At 47.5% G+C, this 17,734-nt stretch overlaps 1 protein-coding gene across 3 annotated transcripts in view; it reads left to right on the forward strand.

The window, feature by feature from the left end:
• Positions 1 to 17,734, forward strand: part of LOC110496907 (protein FAM91A1) — a 94,316-nt gene that overhangs the window by 72,169 nt on the left and 4,413 nt on the right. For all 3 annotated transcript variants that reach the window (XM_036953635.1, XM_036953636.1, XM_036953637.1), the window contains 3 exons: positions 8,222 to 8,320; positions 15,822 to 15,945; positions 16,228 to 16,297. In XM_036953635.1, coding sequence (XP_036809530.1) covers positions 8,222 to 8,320; positions 15,822 to 15,945; positions 16,228 to 16,297 — 293 coding nt within the window. The remainder of the gene's footprint in view (positions 1 to 8,221; positions 8,321 to 15,821; positions 15,946 to 16,227; positions 16,298 to 17,734) is intronic.

Below are 17,734 nucleotides of genomic sequence, written 5' to 3' on the forward strand. Positions count from 1 at the left end.
GGAGGACCGGGGTGGGATTGGGGGTAGGATCAGACGGCAGGGGTGAGTGGAGTGGAGGACCGGGGTGGGATTGGGGGTAGGATCAGACGGCAGGGGTGAGTGGAGTGGAGGACCGGGGTGGGGTTGGGGGTAGGATCAGACGGCAGGGGTGAGTGGAGTGGAGGACCGGGGTGGGGTTGGGGGTAGGATCAGACGGCAGGGGTGAGTGGAGTGGAGGACCGGGGTGGGGTTGGGGGTAGGATCAGACGGCAGGGGTGAGTGGAGTGGAGGACCGGGGTGGGGTTGGGGGTAGGATCAGACGGCAGGGGTGAGTGGAGTGGAGGACCGGGGTAGGATCAGACGGCAGGGGTGAGTGGAGTGGAGGACCGGGGTGGGATTGGGGGTAGGATCAGACGGCAGGGGTGAGTGGAGTGGAGGACCGGGGTGGGATTGGGGGTAGGATCAGACGGCAGGGGTGAGTGGAGTGGAGGACCGGGGTGGGGTTGGGGGTAGGATCAGACGGCAGGGGTGAGTGGAGTGGAGGACCGGGGTGGGGTTGGGGGTAGGATCAGACGGCAGGGGTGAGTGGAGTGGAGGACCGGGGTGGGGTTGGGGGTAGGATCAGACGGCAGGGGTGAGTGGAGTGGAGGACCGGGGTGGGGTTGGGGGTAGGATCAGACGGCAGGGGTGAGTGGAGTGGAGGACCGGGGTAGGATCAGACGGCAGGGGTGAGTGGAGTGGAGGACCGGGGTGGGATTGGGGGTAGGATCAGACGGCAGGGGTGAGTGGAGTGGAGGACCGGGGTGGGATTGGGGGTAGGATCAGACGGCAGGGGTGAGTGGAGTGGAGGACCGGGGTGGGGTTGGGGGTAGGATCAGACGGCAGGGGTGAGTGGAGTGGAGGACCGGGGTGGGGTTGGGGGTAGGATCAGACGGCAGGGGTGAGTGGAGTGGAGGACCGGGGTGGGGTTGGGGGTAGGATCAGACGGCAGGGGTGAGTGGAGTGGAGGACCGGGGTGGGGTTGGGGGTAGGATCAGACGGCAGGGGTGAGTGGAGTGGAGGACCGGGGTAGGATCAGACGGCAGGGGTGAGTGGAGTGGAGGACCGGGGTGGGATTGGGGGTAGGATCAGACGGCAGGGGTGAGTGGAGTGGAGGACCGGGGTGGGATTGGGGGTAGGATCAGACGCCAGGGGTGAGTGGAGTGGAGGACCGGGGTGGGATTGGGGGTAGGATCAGACGGCAGGGGTGAGTGGAGTGGAGGACCGGGGTGGGATTGGGGGTAGGATCAGACGGCAGGGGTGAGTGGAGTGGAGGACCGGGGTGGGATTGGGGGTAGGATCAGACGCCAGGGGTGAGTGGAGTGGAGGACCGGGGTGGGATTGGGGGTAGGATCAGACGGCAGGGGTGAGTGGAGTGGAGGACCGGGGTGGGATTGGGGGTAGGATCAGACGGCAGGGGTGAGTGGAGTGGATGACCGGGGTGGGATTGGGGGTAGGATCAGACGGCAGGGGTGAGTGGAGTGGAGGACCGGGGTGGGATTGGGGGTAGGATCAGACGGCAGGGGTGAGTGGAGTGGAGGACCGGGGTGGGATTGGGGGTAGGATCAGACGCCAGGGGTGAGTGGAGTGGAGGACCGGGGTGGGATTGGGGGTAGGATCAGACGGCAGGGGTGAGTGGAGTGGAGGACCGGGGTGGGATTGGGGGTAGGATCAGACGGCAGGGGTGAGTGGAGTGGATGACCGGGGTGGGATTGGGGGTAGGATCAGACGGCAGGGGTGAGTGGAGTGGAGGACCGGGGTGGGATTGGGGGTAGGATCAGACGGCAGGGGTGAGTGGAGTGGAGGACCGGGGTGGGATTGGGGGTAGGATCAGACGCCAGGGGTGAGTGGAGTGGAGGACCGGGGTGGGGTTGGGGGTAGGATCAGACGGCAGGGGTGAGTGGAGTGGAGGACCGGGGTGGGATTGGGGGTAGGATCAGACGGCAGGGGTGGGTAGCGGGGCTGGGTGGGAGTAGGTCTGATGGCAGGTGGGTAACAGTAACAGGGTAGGGTGGACAGGAGGAAGGTTACTGTGTCTTTTCAGTGACATTTACCAAGGCATTGATGCACTAACTATCTGCTAAGCAGCACCTGGCCAGGAGAAACTCAGGTGGATGGGAAAGACTCCTGGCCCTGAAGAAGCAGGAGACACAGAACTAATGAGGAGGGCAGTCTGGTTGGCATCCTGGGTTCTGCTCCCTAAGCTGGAGACACAGAACTAATGAGGAGGGCAGTCTGGTTGGCATCCTGGGTTCTGCTCCCTAAGCTGGAGACCCAGAACTAATGAGGAGGGTAGTCTGGTTGGCATCCTGGGTTCTGCTCCCTAAGCAGGAGACCCAGAACTAATGAGGAGGGCAGTCTGGTTGGCATCCTGGGTTCTGCTCCCTAAGCTGGAGACCCAGAACTAATGAGGAGGGCAGTCTGGTTGGCATCCTGGGTTCTGCTCCCTAAACCGGAGACCCATAACTAATGAGGAGAGCAGTCTGGTTGGTATCTTGGGTTCTGCTCCCTAAGCTGGAGACCCAGAACTAATGAGGAGGGCAGTCTGGTTGGCATCCTGGGTTCTGCTCCCTAAGCAGGAGACCCATAACTAATGAGGAGGGCAGTCTGGTTGGTATCCTGGGTTCTGCTCCAGCCAACATGGAGCTTCTTGACCAAAGCAGAGACAGAATGACAACAAGGCTACAAGTGGACAACCTTCCTCTGGCTCACTGGCAGGTTTCAAATGGCACTCTATTCCCTATATAGTGCACTTCCCTGTTCCATATATAGTGTACTACTTTAGACCAGGAGTTCTACTAAGCTATATGGAATTATTTTAAGAATGTCAAACCCATTTAGCCATTTGATTATGAATTTTAAGATCCCTTGAAGTATTAAAAAATATATATATTTGATGAAAAATTGAATTGTATCTATTTGCCCATACAAATGCATTGAATAACAGATTCACTACATAGAACAACAGATATTATTGGCACTAAACTCTCTTAATATATAATTCACTTCATTTTTTAATCTGGTACCGGGGGACCTTCAGATGAGTCTTGTGTTTCTTGTGGGCGTCCTACAGCAAAACGTTCAACATGTTCGTTCGAGTCTCACCTTTCCATTTTAGTGTGTTGCCCACACTGTTGGGACGCTGCAGACAGAAGTTGGCAGGTCGGCTGTGCCGACTTCCGACGAGTCCCAGGACACTTGTGGGGGTCATAGAGCAAAACAGAGAACACCGTCGTGTTCGCGAGAGTCTCACCTTTCCATAGAGGGGCCAAACCGTTCGTTCGCTACAGACATTTTCGTGAGAAGACCGATTTTTGGGATGTCTCGTGGTCTGACAAACACCGCTCCAGCTCTGCCACCTTTCACCAGAAGTGCGACATTGGCGTATGCGGCGCATCCAATGCAAAAGAACAGCCATCAGATAATGATAGCCATCAGTCTGGTTTAATGGTACCAGTGAGGTAACGATAGCCATCAGTCTGGTTTAATGGTACCAGCGAGGTAACGATAGCCATCAGTCTGGTTTAATGGTACCAGTAGCCATCCGTCTGGTTTAGTGGCACCGGCAAGGCACCGATAGCCATCCGTCTGGTTTAGTGGCACCGGCGAGGTAACGATAGCCATCAGGCTGGTTTAGTGGCACCGGCGAGGTAACGATAGCCATCAGGCTGGTTTAGTGGTACCCGCGAGGTAACGATAGCCATCCGTCTGGTTTAGTGGCACCCGCGAGGTAACGATAGCCATCCGTCTGGTTTAGTGGCACCCGCGAGGTAACGATAGCCATCCGTCTGGTTTAGTGGCACCAGCGATGTACCGATAGCCATCAGTCTGGTTTAATGGTGTTAAGGTGTCACTGGAATTACTATTAATTATATATTAATTAAATCACTCTTATAAGATTCCTATTTGCATAAAATAGACAGAGACCAGTCAAAATTAGATAGTAGTATTTATTCTCGGAGCGCGCTGCCATGTAATCACGAACAACAGTTTATATACAAAATATGACGTCATTGGTTCTAGAATGAATCTCCTCCTCTCGACCAAGACAAGCAGGTTCAAAAGTTCATTCCGACCTGCTAGCGCACACACACGACACACAATATAACTGAATTAACTCTTGACCCCTCACCATTATCCATCACCACTTAGCGGACAGTTCCAGTTAATGGAAAACCTGGGAAAGCACTCACTGCCTTATCTAAACATCCCAGAGCTAAGTTGCGTCTGTTCAACCATAGGTTAATTACCCTTTCTGCTTACTTAAAAAAAAACACTTCCAATCTTATCCAACCTGGCTGGAATGGTATTCATTTAATGTAATTACCCACTGTTTCAGGCTCCACAATCCCTCACTTATGCATTCATATTGTTTATCAGATATAATAAAACAGAGTATAAGTTTACTTAGTTACAGTTCTATTTTGAAATGGGGAGATTGTTTAGTCATTTGTTCATAAAATTCCTAACATAAGGTACCAGTGAGGTAACGATAGCCATCAGTCTGGTTTAATGGTACCAGTGAGGTAACGATAGCCATCAGTCTGGTTTAATGGTGTTAAGGTACCAGTGAGGTAACGATAGCCATCAGTCTGGTTTAATGGTACCAGTGAGGTAACGATAGCCATCAGTCTGGTTTTATGGTGTTAAGGTACCAGTGAGGTAACGATAGCCATCAGTCTGGTTTAATGGTGCCAGTGTGGTAACGATAGCCATCAGTCTGGTTTAATGGTGTTAAGGTACCAGTGAGGTAACGATAGCCATCAGTCTGGTTTAATGGTACCAGTGAGGTAACGATAGCCATCAGTCTGGTTTAATGGTGTTAAGGTACCAGTGAGGTAACGATAGCCATCAGTCTGGTTTAATTGCCGCGTTCCTGTTGCTAATTGTTTCTCTCATCATCATGATGTCACCCCAGCCTCCTGCTTCCTCTTACCTACAAAATATTGCGTTAAATATGTATTATAAAAGTTAAGAGTTAATTAAGAGGCGCATGTGCGTACCGATAGGATACATGGGGTGTCAGTACCTCCGTTTTGTACCGACAAACTGTGGTTCTATGTAGAAACCAGACCAACATATCCCCATGCAGCTGGGAGAGTGTGAGCGATCAGTTATGTACAACAGCGAACCAATCAGTTAGTAAAGTGTTGCGGCGACACAAATCTAACAAGGCATGACTTCCCTCAGAGGAAAAGACGAGGAACAACTTGGAGATGCAAGCGAGAGTAATGAACAGTTAAATACTATCAAGGAAAACATAGCTAAAAATGCTCTCAATGCACACCAAAACAAACAAACTGTTAGACTCTGTTATTATAAAAGTAGATTCACTAAAAAGAAAGTAGAAACTATTGTGTGCATGAATGAACAAGACAAGGCATGTGCATGAATGAACAAGACAACAAAATGTACCTTTTGGAAACAAAGCTGCAAATTTTAGAAGATGAATTGGACCAGCAAGCAAACAGAATGAGATGAAACATGAGAATTGTGTCCTTACCGGAAGACGAGCAAGAAGGAGACCTTTCCAGCTACATTGTCAAACTAATGTCAGAGGAACTTGACGTGGGTATATCACCAGAAGATCTGAAACGATGCCATCAGATCAGGGTGAAACAGAGGAACGCTAAATTCCCACTCGTGGTAATCTTCAAACTGTGGAACTATCAGACCAAAATATGAGTGCACAGGGGAGAAAGGAAATCAAAATCCACGACCGGTCCATTCGATTTGTCCAGGACCTGTCTGCTAAGCTGAGAGAGGGACACAAATAATACATTCCAATCAAACATTCAATGGAGGAAAAAGGAATTAAGTCTCAACTCCGCTTCCCGGCAGTGCTGTGGGTATGGAAGGGAATGCGTAGGATGGAATTCAGAAGTGTCGATGAAGCTCTAATCAAGCTACAAGAAACCTTTCCAGTTTGAAGGAGGAGAGTCCCCTGCTCTGAGAAGAAGACGAGGTAGGAAACCTTTCCAGTTTGAAGGAGGAGAGTCCCCTGCTCTGAGAAGAAGATGAGGTAGGAAGCCTTTCCAGTTTGAAGGAGGAGAGCCCCCTGCTTTGAGAAGAGGATGAATTTGAAAAATATTATGTGCGCACTACAGTTGTGGCCAAAAGTTTTGATATGGGTGGGAGTGTATATGGGTGGGAGTGTATATGAGTGGGAGTGTATATGGGTGGGAGTGTATACAGTGGGGCAAAAAAGTATTTAGTGGACACCTGGTTACACTTCTTCAGGTTCAAGCTCGGCTTTGTGCAACATGCTGAACACAGCTGTCAGGTTTTCCAGGTGTTGTTGCTCTGAGCGGGACTACAACACAATATCATCAATGTACACAAAGCAACACTTCCCCTTCACATCTTCAAGGGCTATTCCCCATGAGCCTTTGGGGTGGAACCAGCATTTTCAAACCGAAGGGAAGAATGAGGAACTCAGATAAGGCCTCTGGAGTAATACATGGTGTCTTCAGGACGCTGGCAGTATCCACTCTTGAGGTTGATTGTGCTGAATAATGTTGTAAAGACTCTAGTATTTCCTCAATTTGAGGCATGGGGTAGGCGTCAAGAGGGGTCTTTGCATTGAAGCCTCTAATCAATGCAAACCTTGTTCCTCCATCCTTTTTCTTCACAAGCACTACAGTTGAGAAATCCAAGGGGGATGTAGATCGTCTGACCTTGCCGTTACTCAACGTGTCTTTGACCTGTCTATGAGCTCCTACTTTGGCAAACATACTCAGGAAGTGTTCTTCTTTATGAGGACCTCATCAGTTGTTATGATGCAGTGACATGCAGGAGTAGTACGTCCAACAGAATTTGAGCAAACAGTGGATGATGCAACATGCTGTCAACCTGCGCACAAAGCGGTGGACTGGTGTCTTATGCACGATGGCGCACGCGGGCAGACGGTTTGGGTTCCGTGTTACGCTATCGTGCATAAATGTATTTTACCCCTCCACACCAAACGCGATCATGACACGCAGGTTAAAATATCAAAACAAACTCTGAACCAATTACATTAATTTGGTGACAGGTCGAAAATCCTTAAACATGTATTAGCTCATAATATTAGCTTGCACCTGCTAGCTAACGTTAATTTGTCCTATTTAGCTAGCTTGCTGTTGCTAGCTAATTTGTCCTGGGATATAAACATTGATAGGTCTTAAACAAAGGAAATATGGGTAGGTCTTATCCAAAGGAAATATGGATAGGTCTTATCCAAAGGAAATGTGGATAGGTCTTAAACAAAGGAAATGTGGATAGGTCTTAAACAAAGGAAATATGGATAGGTCTTATCCAAAGGAAATATGGAAGGTCTTATCCAAAGGAAATATGGAAGGTCTTATCCAAAGGAAATATGGAAGGTCTTAAACAAAGGAAATATGGGTAGGTCTTATCCAAAGGAAATATGGAAGGTCTTATCCAAAGGAAATATGGATAGGTCTTATCCAAAGGAAATATGGATAGGTCTTATCCAAAGGAAATATGGGTAGGTCTTATCCAAAGGAAATATGGGTAGGTCTTATCCAAAGGAAATATGGATAGGTCTTATCCAAAGGAAATATGGATAGGTCTTATCCAAAGGAAATATGGATAGGTCTTATCCAAAGGAAATCCATGAAGCCAAAGACCGCAAAAATAATCAACAGGCCGTGGAAATAGCCTTCCAAAACGTTGTTCTCTCCTGGTGTCAGACACAGGAGAGAACAACCTCTTTTTAGTAATGCTCCAACTCAAGTCTCACCTGTCCAGCATCAAAGAAAACTAGGCTTTCCAACTAACATATGTTTTATTTTCCCACCTCTCTCCTGTCAAAATGCCCCTCCTTAGACCCACTTCCTATAGCCACTCAAACCAGGAAGTGACAATGTCTAGGGACTGACCAGGGCGTTGGACCATTGTTAATACACACCGGAAACTGTTGAGCATGAAAAACCCAGCAGCACTACTACCATCATTCAAAGACACTTAAATATTGTGTCTTTCCCATTCACCCTCTGAATGACACAGATACAATCCATGTGTCAAGGTTTAGTAACCTTTAACCTGACTCCTCCCCTTCATCTACACTGATTGAAGTGGATTTAACAGGAGACATCAATAAGGGATCATAGCTTTCACCTGGTCAGTCTGTCATGGAAAGAGCAGGTGTTCCTAATGTTTTGTACACTCAGTGTATAATGATTTGATATTGTCTATACAGGAGACAGTCATCTGGGAGGTGGGTTGGAGGCCAACAGCAGCACGGAGTCCTTTGAGCTGGTCACAGAGGACAACAATGGAGGAAAGCAAGCGGCAGAAGGTATAGTACAGTCTACTCAAACTAGGGGGCGATCTGAAATAGCACCCTATTCCCTATGTAGTGCACTACTTTTTGGAGAAGGAGAAGGAAAGCAAGCAGCAGAAGGGACATGACAGTAGGGCTGTTTCTCAAAATGCGCGCTACTGTTCTCCGAGCATGCGAAGTGGAGCACCGGAGGGTTGGAGTGTGTTACACAGATGCGTACTCCGTTTGTACATATTTTTAAGCATCATTGAAAAGCTTCAACGGAAAGTATGCACAGAAATATGGCACAACCATGTAAAAAAAACGATGCAAAATGTATTGAAATCAAAATGTCCGCCATTATTTGGGCTGAAGCAACTCCAACTTCAGAGATTTTTCCCTTTCACATCACGTATGTTGTCTGACTTCAATATTGTAACATGATACGTTAATAAATACAGGCTGTGTAGGTTTAGTGAATGGAGAGGTCCAGTGTGAGGTTATACAGTAGACGGAGTGCTGCTCAGCGTGAGGTAATACAGTAGGGGGAGTGCTGCTCAGCGTGAAGTAATACAGTAGGGGGAGTGCTGCTCAGTGTGAGGTAATACAGTAGGGGGAGTGCTGCTCAGCGTGAGGTAATACAGTAGGGGGAGTGCTGCTCAGCGTGAGGTAATACAGTAGGGGGACTGCTGCTCAGCGTGAGGTAATACAGTAGGGGGAGTGCTGCTCAGCGTGAGGTAATACAGTAGGGGGAGTGCTGCTCAGCGTGAGGTAATACAGTAGGGGGAGTGCTGCTCAGCGTGAGGTAATACAGTAGGGGGAGTGCTGCTCAGCGGGAGGTAATACAGTAGGGGGAGTGCTGCTCAGCGTGAGGTAATACAGTAGGGGGACTGCTGCTCAGCGTGAGGTAATACAGTAGGGGGAGTGCTGCTCAGCGTGAGGTAATACAGTAGGGGGAGTGCTGCTCAGCGTGAGGTAATACAGTAGGGGGAGTGGGAGGTAATACAGTAGGGGGAGAGCTGCTCAGTGTGAGGTAATACAGTAGGGGGAGAGCTGCTCAGCGTGAGGTAATACAGTAGGGGGAGTGCTGCTCGGCGTGAGGTAATACAGTAGGGGGAGTGCTGCTCAGCGTGAGGTAATACAGTAGGGGAAGTGCTGCTCAGCGTGAGGTAATACAGTAGGGGGAGTGCTGCTCAGCGTGAGGTAATACAGTAGAGGGAGTGCTGCTCAGCGTGAGGTAATACAGTAGGGGGAGTGCTGCTCAGCATGAGGTAATACAGTAGAGGGAGTGCTGCTCAGCGTGAGGTAATACAGTAGGGGGAGTGCTGCTCAGCGTGAGGTAATACAGTAGGGGGAGTGCTGCACAGCGTGAGGTAATACAGTAGGGGGAGTGCTGCTCAGCATGAGGTAATACAGTAGGGGGAGGTGCAATGTGAGGTATTACAGTAGGGGGAGTGCTGCTCAGCGTGAGATAATACAGTAGGGGGAGTGCTGCTCAGTGTGAGGTAATACAGTAGGGGGAGTGCTACTCAGTGTGAGGTAATACAGTAGGGGGAATGCTGCTCAGCGTGAGGTAATACAGTAGGGGGAGGTGCAGCGTGAGGTAATACAGTAGGGGGAGGTAGAATGTGAGGTAATACAGTAGGGGGAGTGCTGCTCAGCGTGAGTTAATACAGTAGAGGGAGTGCTGCTCAGCGTGAGGTAATACAGTAGGGGGAGTGCTACTCAGTGTGAGGTAATACAGTAGGGGGAATGCTGCTCAGCGTGAGGTAATACAGTAGGGGGAGTGCTGCTCAGCGTGAGGTAATACAGTAGGGGGAATGCTGCTCAGCGTGAGGTAATACAGTAGGGGGAGTGCTGCTCAGCGTGAGGTAATACAGTAGGGGGAGCAGTTCTCAGTGTGAGGTAATACAGTAGGGGGAGGTACAATGTGAGGTAATACAGTAGGGGGAGTGCTGCTCAGCGTGAGTTAATACAGTAGAGGGAGTGCTGCTCAGCGTGAGGTAATACAGTAGGGGGAGTGCTGCTCAGCGTGAGGTAATACAGTAGGGGGAATGCTGCTCAGCGTGAGGTGTGGGAGAAATTAGGTACATATATGGATAAATATACTGTCCTATATAAAAGAGGGATGCATTTGCCATTCTGGTAAGGTACATTGTCTATTGTATAGGACAGGAAGCCAGAGTGGGGCCATGGGAGAGGGCAACACATAGACGCCTAGGGCAGCTGGACATACAAAGGTCAGAGGTTGTCTAAGGAGGGGGTCAGCCAAAGGACCAATTGATGGATTACAGACATCAATCACATCACAGGAGACAAGTCTGTTTGATCTTAGACAACCATATGAAGAGAAGGCGACCAGAACAGCTAGGCACCCTAAAGCTAAAGGAGATGAAAGACACCAAAAGGGACACATGGAGTTAATTACAGGGTATGAACACAGGCCACAGGAAAGGGGAATGTATAGTATTTTTAGTATAGCTGAGCATGCTAAAAACAGAAGAGACACATAGTCTGCTGACCCTAGATAACACACAAACAGGAGAACGCATTAAGCTGAGTGAAGGGTCAAAGCAAGGGTCTTGTCACCATTAGGATCTAATGGAAAGCAGATGGGGGCGTTATTGGGCTGAACAAGCAGGAAGCACGGATTGGGATGTAACTTAATTTGCATATGGGAGGGACTTATATGGTAGGTGTATAACTCAGAGTGAGGGCTCTGAAAAAGTGTGTGTGTTCCGCGGACCGCTCCGGCTTATGATACTGTTGTATTAAAAGTCTATATTGATTTTCACAAAGTTCTTGGTTGTGTCATATTTGAACCGATTTGCCACTACAGAGGTAATACAGTAGGGGGAATACTGCTCAGCGTGAGGTAATACAGTAGGTGGAGCAGTTCTCAGCGGGAGGTAATACAGTAGGGGGAGTGCTGCTCGGCGTGAGGTAATACAGTAGGGGGAGTGCTGCTCAGCGTGAGGTAATACAGTAGGGGGAGTGCTGCTCAGCGTGAGGTAATACAGTAGGGGTAGTGCTGCTCAGTGTGAGGTAATACAGTAGGGGGAGTGCTGCTCAGCGTGAGGTAATACAGTAGGGGGAGGTGCAGCGTGAGGTAATACAGTAGGGGGAGGTAGAATGTGAGGTAATACAGTAGGGGTAGTGCTGCTCAGCGTGAGGTAATACAGTAGGGGTAGTGCTGCTCAGCGTGAGGTAATACAGTAGGGGTAGTGCTGCTCAGCGTGAGGTAATACAGTAGGGGGAGTGCTGCTCAGCGTGAGGTAATACAGTAGGGGGAGTGCTGCTCAGCGTGAGGTAATACAGTAGGGGGAGTGCTGCTCAGCGTGAGGTAATACAGTAGGGGGAGTGCTGCTCAGCGTGAGGTAATACAGTAGGGGGAGAGCTGCTCAGCGTGAGGTAATACAGTAGGGGGAGTGCTGCTCAGCGTGAGGTAATACAGTAGGGGGAGTGCTGCTCAGCGTGAGGTAATACAGTAGGGGGAGGTGCAGCGTGAGGGAATACAGTAGGGGGAGGTGCAATGTGAGGTAATACAGTAGGGGGAGTGCTGCTGAGCGTGAGGTAATACAGTAGGGGGAGGTGCAGCGTGAGGTAATACTGTAGGGGGAGTCCTAACCCTTTACTATGTTCCAACGTTCATACAACTAGCTTACCACTTAAAATGTAGGTCTAATACATGGCAGTATACCAAATGGCACTCTATTCCCTTACATAGGGCACTACCTTCGACCAGGGCCCCTAGGGGCCTATTCACACCAGTATAGGGTTCCATCTGGGACTCAGGCATTGCCCCATTCTGAGTAGTATGATAGTGTGGATACCCTATTCTGAGTAGTATGATACTGATAGTGTGGATACCCTATTCTGAGTAGTGTGATAGTGTGGATACCCCATTCTGAGTAGTGTGGTAGTGTGGATACCCCATTCTGAGTAGTATGATAGTGATAGTGTGGATACCCCATTCTGAGTAGTATGATAGTGTGGATACCCCATTCTGAGTAGTATGATAGTGTGGATACCCCATTCTGAGTAGTATGATAGTGATAGTGTGGATACCATATTCTGAGTAGTATGATAGTGATAGTGTGGATACCCTATTCTGAGTAGTATGATAGTGATAGTGTGGATACCCTATTCTGAGTAGTGTGATAGTGTGGATACCCCATTCTGAGTAGTATGATAGTGATAGTGTGGAGACCCCATTCTGAGTAGTGTGGTAGTGTGGATACCCCATTCTGAGTAGTATGATAGTGATAGTGTGGATACCCCATTCTGAGTAGTATTATAGTGTGGATACCCCATTCTGAGTAATATGATAGTGATAGTGTGGATACCCCATTCTGAGTAGTATGATATTGTGGATACCCTATTCTGAGTAGTATGATATTGTGGATACCCTATTCTGAGTAGTATGATAGTTTGGATACCCCATTCTGAGTAGTATGGTAGGTGGATACCCCATTCTGAGTAGTATGATAGGTGGATACCCCATTCTGAGTAGTTTGATAGGTGGATACCCCATTCTGAGTAGTGTGATAGTGTGGATACCCTATTCTGAGTAGTGTGATAGGTAGATACCCCATTCTGAGTAGTATGATACTGTGGATACCCTATTCTGAGTAGTATGATAGTGTGGATACCCCATTCTGAGTAGTATGATAGTGTGGATACCCTATTCTGAGTAGTGTGATAGGTAGATACCCCATTCTGAGTAGTATGATACTGTGGATACCCTATTCTGAGTAGTATGATAGTGTGGATACCCCATTCTGAGTAGTATGATAGTGTGGATACCCCATTCTGAGTAGTATGATAGTGTGGATACCCCATTCTGAGTAGTATGATAGTGTGGATACCCCATTCTGAGTAGTATGATAGTGTGGATACCCCATTCTGAGTAGTTCGATAGTGTGGATACCCCATTCTGAGTAGTATGATAGTGTGGATACCCCATTCTGAGTAGTATGATAGTGTGGATACCCCATTCTGAGTAGTATGATAGTGTGAATACCCCATTCTGAGTAGTATGATAGGTAGATACCCCATTCTGAGTAGTATGATAGTGTGGATACCCCATTCTGAGTAGTATGATAGTGTGGATACCCCATTCTGAGTAGTATGATAGTGTGGATACCCCATTCTGAGTAGTTTGATAGTGTTGATACCCCAATCTGAGTAGTTCGATAGTGTGGATACCCCATTCTGAGTAGTTCGATAGTGTGGATACCCCATTCTGAGTAGTATGATAGTGTGGATACCCCATTCTGAGTAGTATGATAGTGTGGATACCCCATTCTGAGTAGTTCGATAGTGTGGATACCCCATTCTGAGTAGTTCGATAGTGTGGATACCCCATTCTGAGTAGTAAGATAGTGTGGATACCCCATTCTGAGTAGTTTGATAGTGTGGATACCCCATTCTGAGTAGTTCGATAGTGTGGATACCCCATTCTGAGTAGTTCGATAGTGTGGATACCCCATTCTGAGTAGTTCGATAGTGTGGATACCCCATTCTGAGTAGTTCGATAGTGTGGATACCCCATTCTGAGTAGTGTGATAGTGTGGATACCCCATTCTGAGTAGTATGATAGTGATAGTGTGGATACCCCTTTCTGAGTAGTTCGATAGTGTGGATACCCCATTCTGAGTAGTTCGATAGTGTGGATACCCCATTCTGAGTAGTATGATAGTGTGGATACCCCATTCTGAGTAGTATGATAGTGTGGATACCCCATTCTGAGTAGTATGATAGTGATAGTGTGGATACCCCATTCTGAGTAGTATGATAGTGTGGGTACCCCATTCTGAGTAGTTCGGTAGTGTGGATACCCCATTCTGAGTAGTGTGATAGTGTGGATACCCCATTCTGAGTAGTTCGATAGTGTGGATACCCCATTCTGAGTAGTTCAGTAGTGTGGATACCCCATTCTGAGTAGTATGATAGTGTGGATACCCCATTCTGAGTAGTATGATAGTGTGGATACCCCATTCTGAGTAGTATGATAGTGATAGTGTGGATACCCCATTCTGAGTAGTATGATAGTGTGGGTACCCCATTCTGAGTAGTTCGGTAGTGTGGATACCCCATTCTGAGTAGTGTGATAGTGTGGATACCCCATTCTGAGTAGTTCGATAGTGTGGATACCCCATTCTGAGTAGTTCGGTAGTGTGGATACCCCATTCTGAGTAGTATGATAGTGTGGATACCCCATTCTGAGTAGTATGATAGTGTGGATACCCCATTCTGAGTAGTATGATAGTGTGGATACCCCATTCTGAGTAGTTCGATAGTGTGGATACCCCATTCTGAGTAGTTCGATAGTGTGGATACTCCATTCTGAGTAGTATGATAGTGTGGATACCCCATTCTGAGTAGTATGATAGTGTGGATACCCCATTCTGAGTAGTATGATAGTGTGGATACCCCATTCTGAGTAGTTCGATAGTGTGGATACCCCATTCTGAGTAGTTCGATAGTGTGGATACCCCATTCTGAGTAGTATGATAGTGTGGATACCCCATTCTGAGTAGTTCGATAGTGTGGATACCCCATTCTGAGTAGTTCGATAGTGTGGATACCCCATTCTGAGTAGTTCGATAGTGTGGATACCCCATTCTGAGTAGTATGATAGTGTGGATACCCCATTCTGAGTAGTATGATAGTGTGGATACCCCATTCTGAGTAGTATGATAGTGTGGATACCCCATTCTGAGTAGTATGATAGTGTGGATACCCCATTCTGAGTAGTATGATAGTGTGGATACCCCATTCTGAGTAGTTCGATAGTGTGGATACCCCATTCTGAGTAGTTCGATAGTGTGGATACCCCATTCTGAGTAGTTCGGTAGTGTGGATACCCCATTCTGAGTAGTATGATAGTGTGGATACCCCATTCTGAGTAGTTCGATAGTGTGGATACCCCATTCTGAGTAGTATGATAGTGTGGATACCCCATTCTGAGTAGTATGATAGTGTGGATACCCCATTCTGAGTAGTATGATAGTGTGGATACCCCATTCTGAGTAGTATGATAGTGTGGATACCCCATTCTGAGTAGTATGATAGTGTGGATACCCCATTCTGAGTAGTATGATAGTGTGGATACCCCATTCTGAGTAGTTCGATAGTGTGGATACCCCATTCTGAGTAGTTCGGTAGTGTGGATATTAGTCTCTTTGGAAGTGTTCTGATTCTCTGCCCTTCTCCAGAATTGTACACTCGTGCTTTCCAAAAGCATTGGATTAATGCAAGTATGGCTGGAGGGACTTTCTAACCTATTCCTGACACCATTCCATTTCTTTTAAATAGGGGCGAGTACGACTGCACACTTGTCTGTGTTACTGTGAGGTTATGTCAAATGGGAATGTCCATCATTGGCATAGATCATAAAGTTATATTTGAATGTATTATTATACTCTCGCTTTCCATTCTATATGACTTCTCTCTCCTCTGTGTCTCCGTTTGATGACGTCATCATGCTCCCCCTTGCCCGTTTGAGGATGTAATGTTTTGTACCCCCCTGCAGTGCCATTGACAGAAGATGACTGGGTCCCTCTAGAGCTGTGCTTTGGGATGCCTCTCTTCAGCTCCGAGCTCAACCGCAAAATATGCCGAAAGATCGCCTCGCACGGCCTCTGTAGCAAAGACAGGTACTGGAGGAAAAGAATGAGGTTTCGTTGTTGTCTTGGGTGGGAAATGGGAGAAGTGTTCATTTCTAAGCGGTCCTTTGTAGCTCAGTTGGTATAGTATGGCGATGTTAACTCCAGGCTAGTGGGTTTGTTTCCCTGGACCACTCATATGTAAAATAAATGCATGACTGTAAGTCGCTCAGGATTAAACCGTCTGCTAAATGGCATATATTTTATTATTATTTACTACTATTGTTATTTTTTAAGAGCGTAAGTTGACGGTGTAATTCTTTGTTGTTTCAGCCTTCAAGACTTACTTCATTCCAGCCGAACACTATCATTGAAGGTCCTGAGTTTTGTTCAGTCGTTCCAGGTAAAAGGTCTCTCTGTGTGTTCTGTTCTATTCTGCCTCATTGCCACTTGAAGAGCGCTCCTATCAAACCAGCCAGTCGCATAATGACAATCAGAACACTTTGTTTCCCTTTGAAATAACACTCAAGTCTAGACAGACATCCCCCACATAAAAATAAGTATTGCTAGTTTCATTACTTCCATGTTCTGTACCTCACCCAGCCAATAACCCTGATATGACTGGTCTGTATTAGGTCCTGGCCATCAGAGTGATATGTAATGATATGACTGGTCTGTATTAGGTCCTGGCCATCAGAGTGATCTGTAATGATATGACTGGTCTGTATTAGGTCCTGGTCATCAGAGTGATCTGTAATGATATGACTGGTCTGTATTAGGTCCTGGCCATCAGAGTGATCTGTAATTATATGACTGGTCTGTATTAGGTCCTGGTCATCAGAGTGATCTGTAATGATATGACTGGTCTGTATTAGGTCCTGGTCATCAGAGTGATCTGTAATGATATGACTGGTCTGTATTAGGTCCTGGTCATCAGAGTGATCTGTAATGATATGACTGGTCTGTATTAGGTCCTGGTCATCAGAGTGATCTGTAATGATATGACTGGTCTGTATTAGGTCCTGGCCATCAGAGTGATCTGTAATTATATGACTGGTCTGTATTAGGTCCTGGTCATCAGAGTGATCTGTAATGATATGACTGGTCTGTATTAGGTCCTGGCCATCAGAGTGATCTGTAATGATATGACTGGTCTGTATTGGCACCCTATGGGCTCTGATAGGCTGCTGCCCTAATTGAACCCTATGGGCTCTGATAGGTTGCTGTCCTAATGGCACCCTATGGGCTCTGATAGGCTTCTGTCCTAATGGCACCCTATGGGCTCTGATAGGCTACTGTCCTAATGGCACCCTATGGGCTCTGATAGGCTGCTGTCCTAATGGCACCCTATGGGCTCTGATAGGCTGCTGTGCTAATGGCACCCTATAGGCCCTGCTCAATGGTAGTGCACTATATAGGGAATAGGGTGCCTGGTCAAGGTAGAGCACTATATAGCGAACAGGGTGCCTGGTCAAGGTAGTGCACTATATAGGGAATAGGGTGCCTGGTCAAGGTAGTGCACTATTTAAGGAATAGGGTGCCTGGTCAAGGTAGTGCACTATTTAAGGAATAGGGTGCCATTAGGGTAGTGCACTATTTAAGGAATAGGGTGCCATTAGGGTAGTGCACTATTTAAGGAATAGGGTTCCATTAGGGATACTACCTTGATATTACATTTAATGGCAAAAAAAGTATTTAGTCAGCCACCAATTGTTCAAGTTCTCGCAAATAAAAAGATGAGAGGCCTGTAATTTTCATCATCACTGTACTCTCTACTCCTCTGTAAACTGGTCATCTCTGTATACCAGTCGCAAGAGCCACTGGTTGATGCTTATTTATA

The sequence above is a fragment of the Oncorhynchus mykiss genome, chromosome 18 (assembly GCF_013265735.2).
Source record: "Oncorhynchus mykiss isolate Arlee chromosome 18, USDA_OmykA_1.1, whole genome shotgun sequence".
In the NCBI taxonomy this organism is placed as follows: domain Eukaryota; kingdom Metazoa; phylum Chordata; class Actinopteri; order Salmoniformes; family Salmonidae; genus Oncorhynchus; species Oncorhynchus mykiss.